We start from the raw sequence: 16,496 nt of genomic DNA on the forward strand, positions 1-16,496 counted from the left end.
GCTCAAGCGAGTCTCCTGCCTCAGCCTCCCAAGTAGCTGGGACCATAGGCACCCCCCCACAACGCCCGGCTACTTTTTGGTTGCAGCTGTTGTTGTTTTGGCGGGCCCAGGCTGGATTCGAACCCACCACCTTAGGTGTATATGGCTGGTGCCTTAGCCACTTGAGCCACAGGCACCCAGCGTAAAATCATATTTTAAAACATAGCTATTTTTTTCTTTTGGTCTACTTGTATTTTATATTTAAGTCATATGATTCTTTAAAGTATTTGTATCTTTACCATGCTATCATTTTTAACTTGTTCTTTAAAAAGTTTTTTTTTTTGTTTTTTTTACTGGTCTTCCATGTCAAGTCTTAGTGACGTAATTGAATCTAAAACTCTTAAATTGTGTTTTAGATTTTTATTCACTAGCTTCTTCCTTACAGTCTCAGATGTACTGTCTTCTTTAATCTATCACTGTTTTTTCTCCTTCTTGTATATTCCTAACAGTTGAATTATTTTCTTCTTATTTTTCTTTTTTTCAGCAGTGCAATCACTTAGCATGTCTTACAGTTTTGACTTGTCAGGTAAAAAAAAAAAAAAGCACTTTTTTACCTGACATGGGTTTTGTGGTATCTGTCAAATACATTTCATTCATTTGTTTGTCCAAACATGTCAAAAAGAAAATTGAAAGGCTGCTTCTAAGCTGTGATCAATAAAATAAAACATTCTGTTTATTGGCAAACAATATACTTAAAAAATATATAAAACTACCATGAACCTGTTGCCTCTCAAGGGATTGTGGAAGAACTCATGGCTGGCTATGGAGTCAGGTGCCTATTTGTGTGGAAGCAGCACTCCTGAACTCTTCTAAAGCACTGATGTTCAAGTCTAAAACAGCCCTTTGTCTTAAGAAAATAGAAAAAAAAAAAAAAACTTCAAGAAACAAAGTTTTGACACTACCACTTCCTTTTCCTAAAGCATGTAGTTACTTAAGTAGCTAAACTCAGAATGATTACCTATTTCAGACAACTTCAGCCCCTCAGTTGATGAGTAAGAGCCATCCTCTGTGTCACTGTGTTCGGTAGGTGGAGCCAAGTCACGGGTGACAAGGCGCTGCTTGAGAGTATAAAAGCGCACGAGTACCGCACCAGCCTGGGTTGCCCTGTCTAGTCCTGTGCCCCCAGGCATGTAGTTAGACAGAGATTAATAGTGAAATGACTAAATTGGATCTGTAAAATCATTCCCTTTTTAAATTAAAATTTTAAATATGTATGAATTTTCTAAACCAATTTAATCCTAATAAAATATTTTACAAACAAGAATTTTAATTTTAGAAGCTGATGTTTTTAATATAAAATGAGATAAGATGTGGTAATATTTTCTTCCAGAACTTTCTATTAAATGCCATGGAGTACCTCTTAAGAGACAGAGAATTGTTGGCATATGCTATATATGAATTCATATTTAAAAGACCCAGAAGGTTCTAATGTCATGTTGTATGTAAGTACTTAGTATCTTTCAACTACAAAATTAGTTCCCAATTGTTTTTAAACTTTTTTTCTATTTTTGTAGGCCTCAGGCATGACTCCATTGTTTTATAATCTTCACTTATTTTTGACTGATCACTAAAGAGCTTTTTCTATTTTCTTTATCCATTTGTCAATTTTTTATTTTGTCAACCATTTGCAGAGTGACCTTGTAAAAATTTTGGTCTGAAAAATAAACTTAGAGCCCAGCACAGTGACTCACACCTACAATCCTAGCACTCTGGGAGGTCAAGGCATGAGGGTCACTTTAGCTCAGGACTTGGAGACCAGCCTGAGCAAGATTGAGACACTGTCTCTACTAAAAATAGGAAAAGCTAGCCAGGTGTTGTGGTGGGTGCCTATAGTCCCAGCTACTCAGGAGGCTGAGGCAGGAGGATCGCTCCAACCCAGGAGTTTGAAGTTGATGTGAGCTAGGCTAATGCCCCAACACTCTAGCCTGGGCAACAGAGTAAGACTCTCTCTCAAAAAACAATGAAAGGAAAAAAAGAAACCCAGAAACACTGTGGAACATATGTGTTACTACTAATCTCCAAAGGTTGGCAATATCCATTACAGGTATTCTTTCTCTTCTGAATATCTACTAACAATGTTTGCATTAGTTGGCTATTTAAACATATTGACTGCTGGCTCATAAATAAGGCTCACTTGGCTAGTCTAGACAGTCTATATGCTCACACCTTATAGATAAGTGTGTTCTGTGTGCTTACAGGCTGTAGAGGGGTCTGTGTTGAGAAGAAAGCTTTTAGATGTAAAAGAGTAGCAAAGAATTATTTGGCTTCACTGTGTCATTTGCTACAATTCCTTTCGTGACTTAGTGTACTTCTGACTTCTAAGTGCTTCATTCTTTATTGGTTGTGTTGCTTTTATGGTTTTCATTGTTGCATTTTGATTAGTAATTAAAATGTCCTGAATTATAAATGGAAAAGATTGATTCGTTCTTCCAACTTAAATGCAAAGATTAGAGTGTATTTTCTGAGTTGGAAATGAAAAACCTGATAAGTAAACATTTCAAACATGTAGTCTAAATAACAACTCTGACCTTAAGTGTAGAAGTAATGAAGTATATTTTCCTGCATAAGTATATCTTAGAAATAGTGATCTTAGAATCTTAATCCACTCAGCATCACTCGTGGTAAGTATAATATATTTTTTCTATGCAAATATTACCTATATAATCTGCATTCTAGTCACATTTCCTCCCACTAAATAAGGCACCAGACACACATACAGTTATTATGGAAAGTGTTTAATATCATCAGTACGTGTTTTAAGTTCTGAACCTAAAGTTTGTGCTTTCTAAAACTATATCTAAATATTTCACATCTTAAATATTTTGCTAACAAATATCACCAGTTTTTCCTCAAGAAATACTAACTTAAGAAAAAGATAGGAGTATTTGGTTTTCTTATTTGATACGTTGAAGTAATAAGAAGGATTTGTCCATTTAAACATAAAAATACATAAGTACACAAACTCCTTAAAAATATGTTCAACTGGCTCGGCGCCTATAGCTCAACCGGCTAAGGCGCCAGCCACGTACACCTAAGGTGGCGGGTTCGAATCCCCAGCCCGGACCCGCCAAAACAACAATGACGGCTGCAACCAAAAAATAGCCAGGCGTTGTGGCGGGTGCCTGTGGTCCCAGCTACTTGGGAGGCGGAGGCAGGAGACTCGCTTGAGCCCAGGAGTTGGAGGTTGCTGTGAGCTGTAATGCCACGGCACTCTACCCAGGGGGACAGCTTGAGGCTCTGTCTCAAAAAAAAAAAAAAAAAATATGTTCAACTGAGGTCTGATGTGATGGCTCACATCCATAATTCCAACATTTTGGGGAGGCCAAGGCAGGAGGATCACTTGTGGCCAGGAGTTTTGAGACCAGCCTGGGCAGCACAGGGAGACCCCATTTCTACCCAAAAAAATGTTAAAGTGTTACTTAGGTGTGGTGACACTCACTTGTAGACTCACTCCTTATAAGGCTGAGGCAAGAGGATCACTCGAGCCCAGGAATTCAAGGTTACAGTGAGCTATAATCACACCACTGCACTCCCACTTGGGCGACAGAGTGAGACACTGTCTCACAAAAAATACATATAGACACACATATAGACACAGATATATACATTAATACATATAATACATTCATACATATTCTATAAATCTTTTACAAATATGTAATATGAGATAAAGTCATATGCAATATTTAGTCCTATCTATGGAGATCATCCTGAAACCTTACATTTATATAACCTAGTTTTCGTTTCATTTTTCTCAAAGCTTTGAATTTAGTACAGGTGTTCATTTCAGTAGTTTTCAGTCAGTGAGCTAAAATTCCAGTTATTGATCTCGTAGCACAGGGTTTAGTCAGTTAGAGAACATTGGACAGTTTCCCAAATCCTCTGCATTGAGGATGAAATGGATTCAAGGAAGCAGCCGTCACTTGACAGTGTTCTCTGGACTTCAGTGCATACGGCATCTTTAGGATTTTTGCCAGCCTTAAGTGCCACTAGTACTACTTAAAACTTTTAATCTACCATAAATGATTTAAAAATTTCTTAAGCAGTAAGCCCATGAAATCATGGATCTGATATTGCAGTTATATTTTTTCTGCATCATATTAAAATATATAACCGTTCAAACTGTGTCAGTGTTCCTCTTGGCACTGCCAGTGCTAAGAGACAGTGCCACTGTTAGGGAGGGTCTGGCTGGGCAGCATGGGTAGCTGGCTGTGTTCTTCTTATTACTCTACCCTCAGTTTGGGGAGTGAGCTGCTACCAGGTAAATGGTGGGACCCTCTATTGGAATGTGAGTAGCTAAGAAAGTGAAAGATGTGTGTATTCTAAGTATTTGTGCTTTCTCTGGGAAGATAACTACAATAGGAATAATTCTATAGCAGTGGTTCTCAACCTTCCTAATGCCGCGGCCCTTTAATACACTTCCTGTGGGTCACGACCCACAGGTTGAGAACTGCTGTTCTATAGGAAATGTACAGGATGACCATAAAGTTCGTGTGCAATTGTACGCGAACTTAATGGTCACCCTGTATATAGTTAAAGTGCACTATAGAATAAGATTTTTTAAATATGCTCTTTTTAAAAAACTATCTTTACACACTTAACTACCCTTTTTCTTAAACAGGACAGTAACTTAATCACCCCAGTAACTTCCTCTTTTATTTTCTGGAAAAATTTTAAGATACTTATGAAAGATTTTTAACCTTAGTAATTTGTATAAAACCTTGCTGCTTTTTTCCCTTTTGTCCCTTTCAGCACTCCTCACCATCACCAATTATTTATTTCTTCTGGATACTTAATATCTAGGAAGAGAATAATCAGATACATGTGTGCATGTTGTCAAGTTCTCTATTGAAATTTCTGCCTAACGTGATAAGTGATTAACAGCACCTTCCTCTTTCCTTCCCTCCTCCTGTCTTGTCTTTCCATTCAGTCTTTTCCAGCCCCTTTCTTCAAGTCCACAGGGGCAAGTTCACAGGAGGCCAGAGCTTTCTCAGTCTCTTAAAATGGACAGAAATCATAAATATTAAATAAGATATATGTCATTTATTATAATAAATAATTTCATGTTTTTTTTCAATAACGTCAAGGAAAGCTGTACACAGGTGCACTGAATGTTTTCCTGGAATTCCACCCCTCAGCCTTCAAGCATGTAAATAGCACTGGGGGGGCTACTGTAAGTAGAACATTCCTGTATTCTGTAACTCTCATACAGTGCTCCCCCTTCCTAAAGAAGCACTAATCCTGTCTTTTTCACTTCAGTATTTAGAGCCCCTTTGGCCCCAACTATAGTAGCTTGACAGACTATCCATGTGCAGAAAGCAGCTTGTTCGTTATCCAAGTCTATAAATCTTGCCATGGCTGCTTCTTTTTTGACTTTGAATACTTTTGTAGTATTTAGTCCATGTTTAACTCTTCATCTGAAATACTGAAGAAAATGCATCTCCTTTCTATCTCAACAAGGGCTCCACGTCAGCTTGGACATAACACCAACTGTGCAGTTCTGGACAGGTCAGTCAGAGCCCATAGTGCTCACAAAGGGGAGTCCAAGCAGTGTGAGTAGTTGCTGATACTCACTGCACACTGCCGCTCCTGGGCACAGTGTTTCACATGCAGCTGACACCCGTTTAATCCTCACAACAAGCCTTCATCTGTTGTTATGGGTAAAGAAACAGAGAGCAGGCCGCTTGCTCAGAGGGAAGCACCCAGCCGCAGAGACCCAGCCAGTCCACATCACACTGTACTGCAGCTGACCTCATTTTCTTTCATTTGTTTTATTACCTTCCTATCCAAATTTGAACTCTTAATAAATTATATTTATCAGAGGAAAAATGTATCCCTGACTCTTTCTGTTTATATTAAATATGTTTACATGAATATAGATTATTAGCTGTTTTGATTTTTAAACCAAAACACTTTTAAATCTTACAGCAATATACCTAGTAAAACTTAAATCCATGGAGGTTCTAAAGCAAAACTTGCTTCTCTAAACTTCAGTTTCTTCATCTGGAAAATAAAGAAGTCTGAATCTTATCTGTAGGCTTTTAATCTACAAATGTGAATATAAATTATTCATTTTAAAATTCCCTTTAATCAAATCTGACAATTAATATTTAACAAAACAATGTTTCATATACACAGACAAGGCATCCTGTGTCAAGCCTTTGTGTTGAGTTTGTATAACACGAAAATGCCTTGTCACCTGACATGTGCTTCTAACACCAGTTACCTTTGTTGGCTCAAGAAAAGGTCTGCTTTTGTCTTTCTTTCCCAGATGTACCTGCCCCTGAATCTCCAAAGAATGTTGTAGAATCATCTGTGCTGAATGGAGATTTGTCATCACAAACAACAGAAAATGGGTTAAATACGGCACAACAGGCGCCTGTGCAGAGGAAGAAGCTCCTGAAAGCCCCCACCTTGGCCGAGCTGGACAGCTCAGAGTCAGAGGTGAGGCCATCCACACACCTTGACTCTCATGTCCAGGGTGCTTAACGTGCTCTGACCCACTGTACTATAACTGTGTTGCTTCAGTTGTTGCTTAATTTCTTCCCATGAGTTAGTCAATAAAATTAGCATTAACACTAATTTGATTACTAGGAAATAAAATGGTAGATTACTTTCTGTTATCTGTAAAGACCAATGTAGTGCTGTAGCTTTTAAAATGGATACTAGACTTTCAATATACTCTTAAAGTATAGGTAAAGTTAAAATAAATCTGCAGTTTTCAAGCTTATATTACCTAATATCTTCCGTTTGTTGTTGTTGTTGTTGTTTTTGCAGTTTTTTTTTGGCTGGAGCCTGGTTTAAACCTGCCACCTCCGGCATATGGGGCTGGCGCCCTACTCCTTGAGCCACAGGCACCACCCCTTCCCTTTTGTTTTGAGAAGGAAAAATATAAAGTCCAGAAAACATATTTCCACAGACTGTTCTCCCACTAAAGTATGCATGCATGCACACACCCCACACTCAGGATCACTTCCTCTAACGGTAACCTGACACAGAAACTTCTGAAAAGAAGACCCTAATGATGATCCCAGATTTCATCCTTTACTTACTGCCTTTTTTGGGGGAAAAAAATCTCACATCCTTGCTGATTTCAACACCCACCTATATGCTGTGCCTCCTTCCCTCTTTGTCAAGCCTCTGTCAGTGGTATCAGAGCTATGTGTGTGGTTGCCTGCTGGACCCACTGCCTGTCCTTCAAAATCAACTTCTGCAAAATTCAGTTGTCTTCTTCCTTCCTTTCTCCCTCGCCTGCTTGCCCGACCAACTCCGGAAGCACATGTGCACACAGCATCTCATCTTCTCACTGTCTTAATTGCTGGCTCCATCCTCCCCATGTTCATCCAAAGTAGAATCTGCAGAACCAGTCTCTGCCCCCATCCAAGCAATACCAATGATAGTAATTGTGCTACTGAAGGTGTTTCAATCCTTGGGAACGTAAAGAAAAGTCCTCAGTCTTGCTTTCATTCTCTTGCTGTCTCGTCAGTCTATTTGAACTTTCTTCTTGACTTCCCAAATTCTACCTTGTGTATACCACCAGAGTCCTTGGTACTCCTGCTTAAAACCTTTGGAGGGCTCCCTGTTGCAGGATAAACCTCCTGTCCCCAGGTCATGTCAGGTGCCTGCTGACACCTGGTCTGATTGCAGCCCTCGTCCTGCACATGCGCAGCCGTGTCTGCACTGCCCCATGTCCCTATAGGAGTCAGGACTGCATCGCCTTCTCTCCAGGCATCTTCTCTGACACCACTGCCCCATCGGGACCCCTTCTCTGTGATTCTGTAGTCATTCATCCTCTGTGACACTGGCACACTTAGCACTTTGTTGTATAATTATCCACTTAACTTCTGTCTCTCCACCAGAACACAAGCCCCTGAGAAGAGGAGCTGTGCTCAGTTCACTTGCATCCTCAGCCTCTAACAATATCCAGTGGACATTCAGGCATTGACCTGCAAGAACGATTTATTTCCTTGCTTATTTTTTATTTTTATTTCTTTGCTTTTTTTTTTTTTTGTTTGTTTGTTTTTGTTTTTGTTGAGACAGAGTCCTACCCTATGCCCTGAGCAGAGTGCATTGGCATCATAGCTCACCACAAGTTCAGACTTGAGCTGTGGGCATCCTGCTGCCTCAGCCTCCGGAAGCCGCCAGGATTACAGGTGCTCACCCCGGCACCTGGCTTGGTTTTTCCATTTTTTTAGGAGTTGGGATCTCATTCTTGCTTAGGCAAGTCTTGAAATCCTGAGCTCAAGCAATTCTCCCTCCTCATCCTCCCACAGTGCTGGGATTACAGGTGTGAGCCACTGCCTGGTTGCAAGAACTATTTAAATAGCATCTAGCTCAGGGGTCATCTGGACAGAGCTCTACACTGTCCAGTTGTCACTACTAGCCGTGTATGGCTATTTAAACTATATGAAATAATTGAAGAGACTCAGTTTCTTAGTCACAGTGCTCAAGTGCTCAGGAGACACCCATGGCTAAGGGGGACCACATGGGACAGTGCAGACAACGGTCCCCTCAGTTAGCTGCTGTCAAATTCTCTATCAGCTGGTTAAATCCAACTCAAAAAAAGTCTGTTGTGAAACCAGGTAATTAACTGACACTTATGTAGACATGCAAGAAGTACCTGGAAACCCAAACTAGGTTGTGATCGGTGACGGCAGTTCTGCACATGGCACCCACCCTGGCCCCAGCTCTGAGTGTGTGCACAGGGCACCAGAGCGGGCGCTGTGCCTTGTTGCCTTCAGCATGCCCTGCACCTGGTAAAGGATCTGGGCTCCCTGGCCTGTAGGTCTCTTCTAGGTCTAAAACTTGGCAGTTGTACCCCAGAAGTATGAAAATGGAAAAGATACTGTGGAATTCAACCTTTTCTTGATTAATGGATGGGTATTCTTTCCCCCACCTTTACTAATTCCTGATGTCAGAAAATTGCTGAACCAAGATAGGTTTCCTTTAGCTTGTATTTTTTCTCTTATAAATGGCCACAAATACAGTTACTGTTAGATACACCCCACATCATGTTACACAGACTTTCTTCACATTTTATAGTAATTTTTCCCCCTACTCAAGCACATTCTACCTCAGAGCCATGGAAGGCAGTAGAGAGCAAATAAAAGGGAGTCTCAGGAAAAGCTGGCCTTCCTCCTTGTCTTCTTCCCTCTCAACTTTACCACCTGTTTTTCCATTTTTTCTCTCCTATTTAACAGGTGCCTTCCAAATACTTTTTTAGGCACCAAAACTTTTCTTCATAACACTCACACAGAAGGGTAGTGTCAGTCAAAGAGAAGCAAAGGTGGGACTAGAGCCTGCCCACCTGCCACCGCCCCCTCCTTCACTGACCTCAGAGAGCTACAGAAACCCTTTGTTAAACCCAAACCCCTGGGACTGACTGATTGGCACTGGCCAGTCGTACTGACCTGTTGGTGGAAACAGTGGGCAATACTGGCCATTAGACTTGTCTGTTGTTAGTGACCCAGAAACCTTACATCTCTCTATAGAGGTTAGAAATAGTTTATCTAGACAGAAGTGACCAGAGCTGGAGACCACTGGGCCGCAGGCCAGGGAACTAGTAACAAGACCCGACTAGTGGCGCCCAGCTGTGAGTGGCAGGCACACGAAGAGCACCAGGTCGGAGCCCCGCCAGCCCGCAGCCCACGGTCACCACCATGGACCCCTTCCTGGTGCTGCTGCACTCAGTGTCCGCCAGCCTGTTGAGCAGTGAGCTAACCGAGCTCCAGTTTCTATGCTCCAGACCTGCGTGCAGCATTTGACATCATATGTGACAATGTAGGGAAGGACTAGAAACGGCTGGCTCGTCAGCTTAAAGTCTCTGACGCCAAGATGGATGGCATCGAGGAGAGATATCCCCGCAACCTGATGGACTGGGTGAGGGAGTCCCTGAGAGTCTGGAAGAATGCAGAGAAGGAGGCGGCGATGGTGGCCTGCCTGGTGGAGGCGCTCAGGCCTGCCGCATGAACCTAGTGGCTGACCTCATAGAGGAGGACCAGCAGGCCTGGAGGCTCCAGAATGGAGGTAGGGCTGTGTCCCCAATGCCATGGGACTCAGAGACCTCTGCCTCGGAAGTCTCCTGTCTGGCTGCTGCTCTGCCCCTGTGGAGCACAGGCATCTGCACAGGCTGGACTTTGGTCTTCTCCACAGGGGTACCTCGTGCCCAGCTGTTGCCCAGTCCCATGAAGACACAGCAGGGAGCCAAGCCAAGCGAGTCCCACTCTCACACACACTGGCGGCTTCTGAGTTCAGGCTGTGCTTTTTGCCTGCCCACTGCACAGATACTTCCATTTATTCATCTCCATCACTCCTAGAGTGAGAGCCTGTCATCTTGATTAAACAAGTTCCTGCAGGAGAAAGTTGGGAGTGTGTGGCACTTAGAAGAAATCTGTGCACAGCAGCAGTTAACTGCTGTTACTCTGCAGGCAAGCAGGTGGTCTCAGGCTGAGGAATTGGAGCAGGGTCCACACACGGCAGCAGGATAGCTGGGGTCTGAACCCACACCGTCTGGTCCCAGAGGCCATGCCTTTAGCCATTGCTACTCTGCTGCCCCCCTCAGTTGGCAAAAGGAATATTTGGTCCCATTCCTTGGGGGCTGTCACGTTAGACCTGGACAAGAGGATCGGGTGATATGAAGTACTGGCACCTCGTGGTCAGGAATCTGGAGACCTGGTTGAGCCCAGTGCTCGGCCCATGAAGGACCAAGTCTCTTGAGGCTGAAGAGCGGGGATGTGGCACCACAGGATGAGCTGAGATGTCTGTAGCAGTCAGCAGTCAGTACTCACACATGGTCTTATACGGATTATGACTCCTGTGATTCTGTAGTTTCTTCCTATTTTGTATCAAAATCACTATCTTTCTAATAACAAAACTGGCGAGGAGGTGGGATCCTTTAATCCTCTTGGTTCTGAGGTGAACCTATTAAAGCAAATGCTTCTACGATGGAAGTCTCCATAGGACAAAGAATTTTCCAATCCTGTTGATACACTAGAAAATCCCAAAAGCTGATTCAGTGTCCTTTGTGCCTTGTCATGGGCATGCCCTGGGAACAGGGCAGCTGGATCACCTGAAAACTCATTTCGAGTGAGCACAGTGCCTTCCCTGAGCAAGCAGTGGCCTGCTGGTGGTGGATTTTGTTGCTTCAGGGATCTGCTTGCCCCTGATTTTGGTGGCATCAAAATCAAAGCCAAGTGAACATTATTTGTTTCAACTCTGCAGCTGTGACCTTGGGAAAATGTCGTGCCATACTGTGCCATCTTAACCTTGCCTGCTGAAATCTTAGCCAAGGTCATGGGAACACTGCACTAAACTGTGGGCCTCGGCCTTTGAGCCCCTCCACACCTTCCCAGGTAATTCTGGATACCAGCCACCATGCTAGGAGTCAGCCATGACAGTGAATGAGACAAGTGGCCCTGCCCTGTTGACCCTAAAAGCCTGGCCAGGAGCCTGAGTTCATCACTAGAGTGGGTGCTGCCAGGGAGCTAAGCTGTCGGGTGTGGACTGACACTGTTAGCCCTGTACACCCGACCCCAGCAACACCTGCCTACCTCTTCAAGCTTCAGCCTCTTCTTTCTTTTTTTTATCCCCAGAGGCAGGGTCTCATTCTATTGCTCAGGCTAGAATACAGTGGTGTGCCCATAGCTCACTACAACGTCACCTCTTGGGCTACATGTACCACCTGCCTCACCTCTGCCTTCCTAACAGTAGGACTATAGACACAGGCCACCACAACCAGCTATTTTTTTTTCTTTCATTTTTGTAGAGACAAGAGTCTGGGTATGTTGCCTAGGCTGGTCTTGAGCACCTGCCCTCAAGTGATCCTCCCATCTTAGCTTCCCAGTGTGCTGGGAGTACAGGCACGAGCCACTGCACCCAGCCTATCTTTCTTAAAGAAAGCGAGTGGGGTGCTGGCCCCATACACCGAGGGTGGTGGGTTCAAACCTGGCCCCGGCCAAATTGCAACCAAAAAATAGCCGGGCATTATGGCAGACGCCTGTGGTCCCAGCTACTTGGGAGGCTGAGGTGAGAGAATTGCTTTAGCCCTGGAGTTGGAGGTTGCTGTGAGCTGTGTGACACTACAGCACTCTATCAAGGGTGATGAAGTGAGACTCTGTCTCTACAAAAAAAAAAAAAAAGAAAAGAAAAGAATTCCTAAGCTTTTTTCTTTCTACTTATTCACTGGAAAGAACCTTAGAATTTTGTGCAGCGTTCTTACTTTTCAGTGAGAAAACTGAGCCCCTAGTAGAGGTACAGACCAGTTAGAAAAGAAGCCGTGTGAGGTGTCAGTCACAGAACACTATTAAACTAGACCCTCCATACCAGGCATTTTTCTGTTCCTCTTTTTTTCAGTTCCTGAAAATCTAGCTTCTGTGTTTCTGGCTCATCTTCATCTTAGCTAACCTCTGTTGGGTAACTTGACTGTGGCCATATCATTGCTTCCAGTAGGAAAGCTGAGCAAAGGAGCTTCTTTTCAGGAAAGGGAAGATTTCCATTCTTGTTGAGTCAGTGTGGTGCCCAGGCGGGCCTCTGAGATAACTCTACAGTATCAGGTGACAGAGCTCCTGGAAACCAGCAGGGCAGGGGGCTTTCCTGCTGCCACAGGCTCACTAGAGAAGACCTGCTGGGGGAGGACAGAGCCGGTGACTGGGACCAGACCACAAACAGAGGCCAGGTAGCAGAAGAGATGTCAGAGCCCCATCAGAATTCCCCAGACAGGCAAGAGTGAGCAGCGAGCAGGGATGGACTGAGGCAGGAGTCTACATGCATGTGCCTATACCTTTGACTAGCACAGCCAATGTCCACACATTCTCTCTTTCCCCTTCCCAGAGGCAAAGACGGTCCTTGAGATTAGTTTTCAAGCAGTCAAAAAATTGCATGCAGCTATGTCCTGGGCAGGCAGAAACAGAGGACCATCAACAACTTAATGGGAGCAATTTAAAATTTAAGACAATTCTTTATAACATTTCAGTGTCTTGTATGTGCATTGTGTAATTCAAGATACATTAGATTCTTCTGGGTGCAGTGGCTCATGCCTGTAATCCTAGCAGTCTTGGAGGCTGAGGTGGTGGATTGCTTGAGCTCACAAGTTCCAAGATTAGCCTGAGCAAGAGTGAGATCCCATCTCTAAAAATATTGGGCATACTTCCAGCTGCTCAGAAGGCTGAGGCAAGAGAATCACTTGAGCCCAGGAGTTTGAGGTTGCTGTAAGCTATGACAGCACAGCACTCTTCTCAGGGTGACAAAGTGGCACTCTGTCTCAAAAATAAAAAAAGATATATCAGATTCTAATGCCAAACCTGAATTATCTTTTTGTAAAAGCTTTTTTTTTCTTTCTTTCTTTTTTTTTTTTTAAAGACAGCATCTCCCCATGTCCCTCAGGGTAGAGTACAGTGGTGTCAGCCTAGCTCAGAACCACCTCAGACTCCTAAGTTCAAGACATCTTCCTTCCTCAGTCTCCCAAGTAGGTGGGAATATAAATGTGTACCATGATGCCTGGTTAATTTTTATATTTTTAGTAGAGATGCGTCCCACTTCTTTTCAAGCTGGTCACACTCCTGAGCTCAAGGGATACTCCCACCTCGGCCTCCCAGAGTGCTGGAATTACAGGCATCAGCTACCACATCCAGCCTGTAAAAGCATTTTTTATAAATGAATATACTATGTGGTTTTCTTGTGGGTTTTATTTCAAAATATTAAGGGGGTACAGATGTTTTCATTACATGGATACATGGATACCTTGTATAATGCTTAAATTGGGGTTCATGTTTTTTAATCTTAAATATATGCTTTTTCTTTTTTAGGTAGAGTCTGACTTTGTTGCCGTGGTACAGTGCCATGGTGTCATAGCTCACAGCAACCTCAAACTCTGGGGCTCAAGTGATCCTCCTGCCTCAGCCTTCTGAGTAGCGGGGACTACAGGGCCCCCCCCCCCCACACACACACACATACATAGCGCCTGGCTATTTTTAGTCTTACTTTTACTTCAATTCTGTCTATAAGAATGAAAATAAAGTATTCAGCATTGCTGGGCATGGTGACTGATGCCTATAATCCTAGCACTCTAGTAAACTGAAACATATGGATTATTTGAGCTCAGGAGTTTGAGACCAGCCTAAGCAAGAGCGAGACCCTGTCTCTACTAAAAATAGAAACAAACTAGCCAGATATTGTGGCAGGTATCTATAGTTCCAGCTGCTTGGGAGGCTGAGGCAGGAGGATCACTTGAGCCCATGAGTTTGAGATTGCTTTGAGCTATGACACCATAACACTCTACCCAGGGTGACAGAGTGAGACTTAGTCTCTCCCCCACCCCCCACCCCCAAAATGTGTTTCTAGAGGCTAGGCATGGTTGCTGAAATTCCAGCACTTAGGGAGGGAAGACAAGGTGGAAGGGTCACTTGAAGCCAGGAGTCCAAGACCAACCTGAGCAACATAGGGAGACCCCCATCTCTACAAAAAAAATTTTTTTTTAGAATTAGCCAGGCATGGCAAGCACCTGTAGTCCCAGCTACTCAGGAGGATCTCTGGAACCCAACCAAGAGTTTGAGATTGTCGTGAGCTACAATGACACCATTGCACTCTAGCCAGGGTAACAGAGCAACAGTTTCTCTAAAAATAAATATATGAACAAAATTTCTAAAAAGTGTTTGTAGGGAAGGTGGCAGATAAGTGTAAAGTAGATGAATGGTCCCTGCTGTTTTAATCAGGGTAGCTCCCACCTTCTCCGCTAATTATTTGGGAAGCACTGTACATGACTGCTTTGTTACTTTTCCTAAGAAATACTCTTGTCCTTTATTTCCTTTTGACCATCCATAAACAGGAGATTGTTCTAATTGCTTGCTAGCTTTTTCAGAAATTTATGAAACCTATACTGTATCTAGCAGGTAGAGGCTTTTCTTACGTTGCCTGGTTTGTTCTTCATGATAAGATCCGAGGGTTTGGAGGTCACAATTCAGACCTTGTCTGAACTGTGTGATTTATTCCTTTTTTCCCCCTCTTTGACTATATGCTTTGTTTTGTAGCTTGTTTGAAACTAAAGATCCAGCAGTGGGTTTAGGTAAGGCCAGTGTTGAGTGAATGGCTAATTCTTAAAGCCACTTTAGCTAAGAAGGTCAGACAATTCTTCCTATCTCACATAGTCACGTATGAATATATTTTTCTAATTTTCTTCCTTCTGTATATAAAAATATTTGCTAGTATTCTATAGATATTATAGTAGAAATTATAAGCTGTTTTCTAGTTAATGTATATCTCTGTCACATAGTATTTAGTAGATATTTAATGAATAAATAATGTATTCCATTTTGGTTTAGTCTAAAACAGAGGCTTTTTCTTGCCTAGACTTGTAACATTTCATGAAATGTTTATTTTCATAATTTATTCAAGGAATGTTAATTCATTACTTACTAAGTGCTGGGCTTGGTACTGGGTATACACAGTGATGGATGTGGCAGACCCAGCTTCTGCCTCCTTGGGGCTCAAGTCTCACCACTTTAATAAATGTGCTAAATGTCCTCTGATACTATTAACCACCATTATTATGTATACCAGCTAATGCGTTAAGCATTTTCTATGCAATATCTCATTTACTCCTTCCTATAACCCTGTGTTATATACTGTATTTCACAGATGAGAAACTTGCTCATTGTCTCACAGCTAAGACCCAGACCAGTACTGTCGTAATTTTAGACCCCTCTAGTTTATCTTCTACTTGCCATGAACTTCTGCCATGATTCGGTGCACCATTCTGGAGGACTTAGTAGTAAAATGCCATTAGGTGGCACGAAAGCACTCTGGCCTCAGCAATGTGTATCCCTCTGCCTGTGCTTCGCAGGAGGAGACTCTGCACAAGTCGTCCAGCAGCAGCAGCGCATCCCCCTCCCTCCTTGAAGACACAGTGTTGGAGGCGGCGTCCACCAGGAAGCGTGAGTATTGGTGGTCAGAGAACTAGAGTCGAATGGCTCCAAAACACAGTGCCCACAACAGGGATCCCAGGTGCCCTGGGGTCAGTCTGGGCAGAAAGAACCTGGCTTTTCACTGGTTAGGAGCAGGAGTCTTCCTTTACTTTCCTAGGGTGGCATCATCAGGTAGGTTCAACCGAGAGCCAAGCCCCAGGTCTTCACCTCGTGACAGGTAGGCATGTTGTGCCTGTAGATAATAGTTACAGGAAAAAATCAGCTGTGTGTGTATTTTGCAGATTTATTACCTTCTTGTCCAAATTTAAATCAGAAGCCATGCACAGCTGTATTTGTCCTCCCTTGCCCTCTCCTCACATACCCCCATGTCCACACACCCCCACACCCACACACATCCCCACAGCCACACCCCCCCACAGCCACACACCCCTCACACCCACACACATCCCCACAGCCACACACCCCCCACACCCACAAACCCCCACACCGCCACACACCCCCACAGCCACACACCCCTCACACCCCTCACACCCACACACA

General features: G+C 43.3%; 1 protein-coding gene across 2 annotated transcripts in view; it reads left to right on the top strand.

The window, feature by feature from the left end:
• Positions 1-16,496, top strand: part of SPIRE1 (spire type actin nucleation factor 1) — a 205,718-nt gene that overhangs the window by 167,061 nt on the left and 22,161 nt on the right. For both annotated transcript variants that reach the window (XM_023519463.1, XM_003800472.3), the window contains exons 8-9: positions 6,311-6,483; positions 15,875-15,965. In XM_023519463.1, the coding sequence (XP_023375231.1) occupies positions 6,311-6,483; positions 15,875-15,965 (264 nt within the window). The remainder of the gene's footprint in view (positions 1-6,310; positions 6,484-15,874; positions 15,966-16,496) is intronic.

Source organism: Otolemur garnettii, unplaced genomic scaffold (assembly GCF_000181295.1).
Source record: "Otolemur garnettii isolate 467f Iridium unplaced genomic scaffold, OtoGar3 scaffold00176, whole genome shotgun sequence".
Taxonomy (NCBI): domain Eukaryota; kingdom Metazoa; phylum Chordata; class Mammalia; order Primates; family Galagidae; genus Otolemur; species Otolemur garnettii.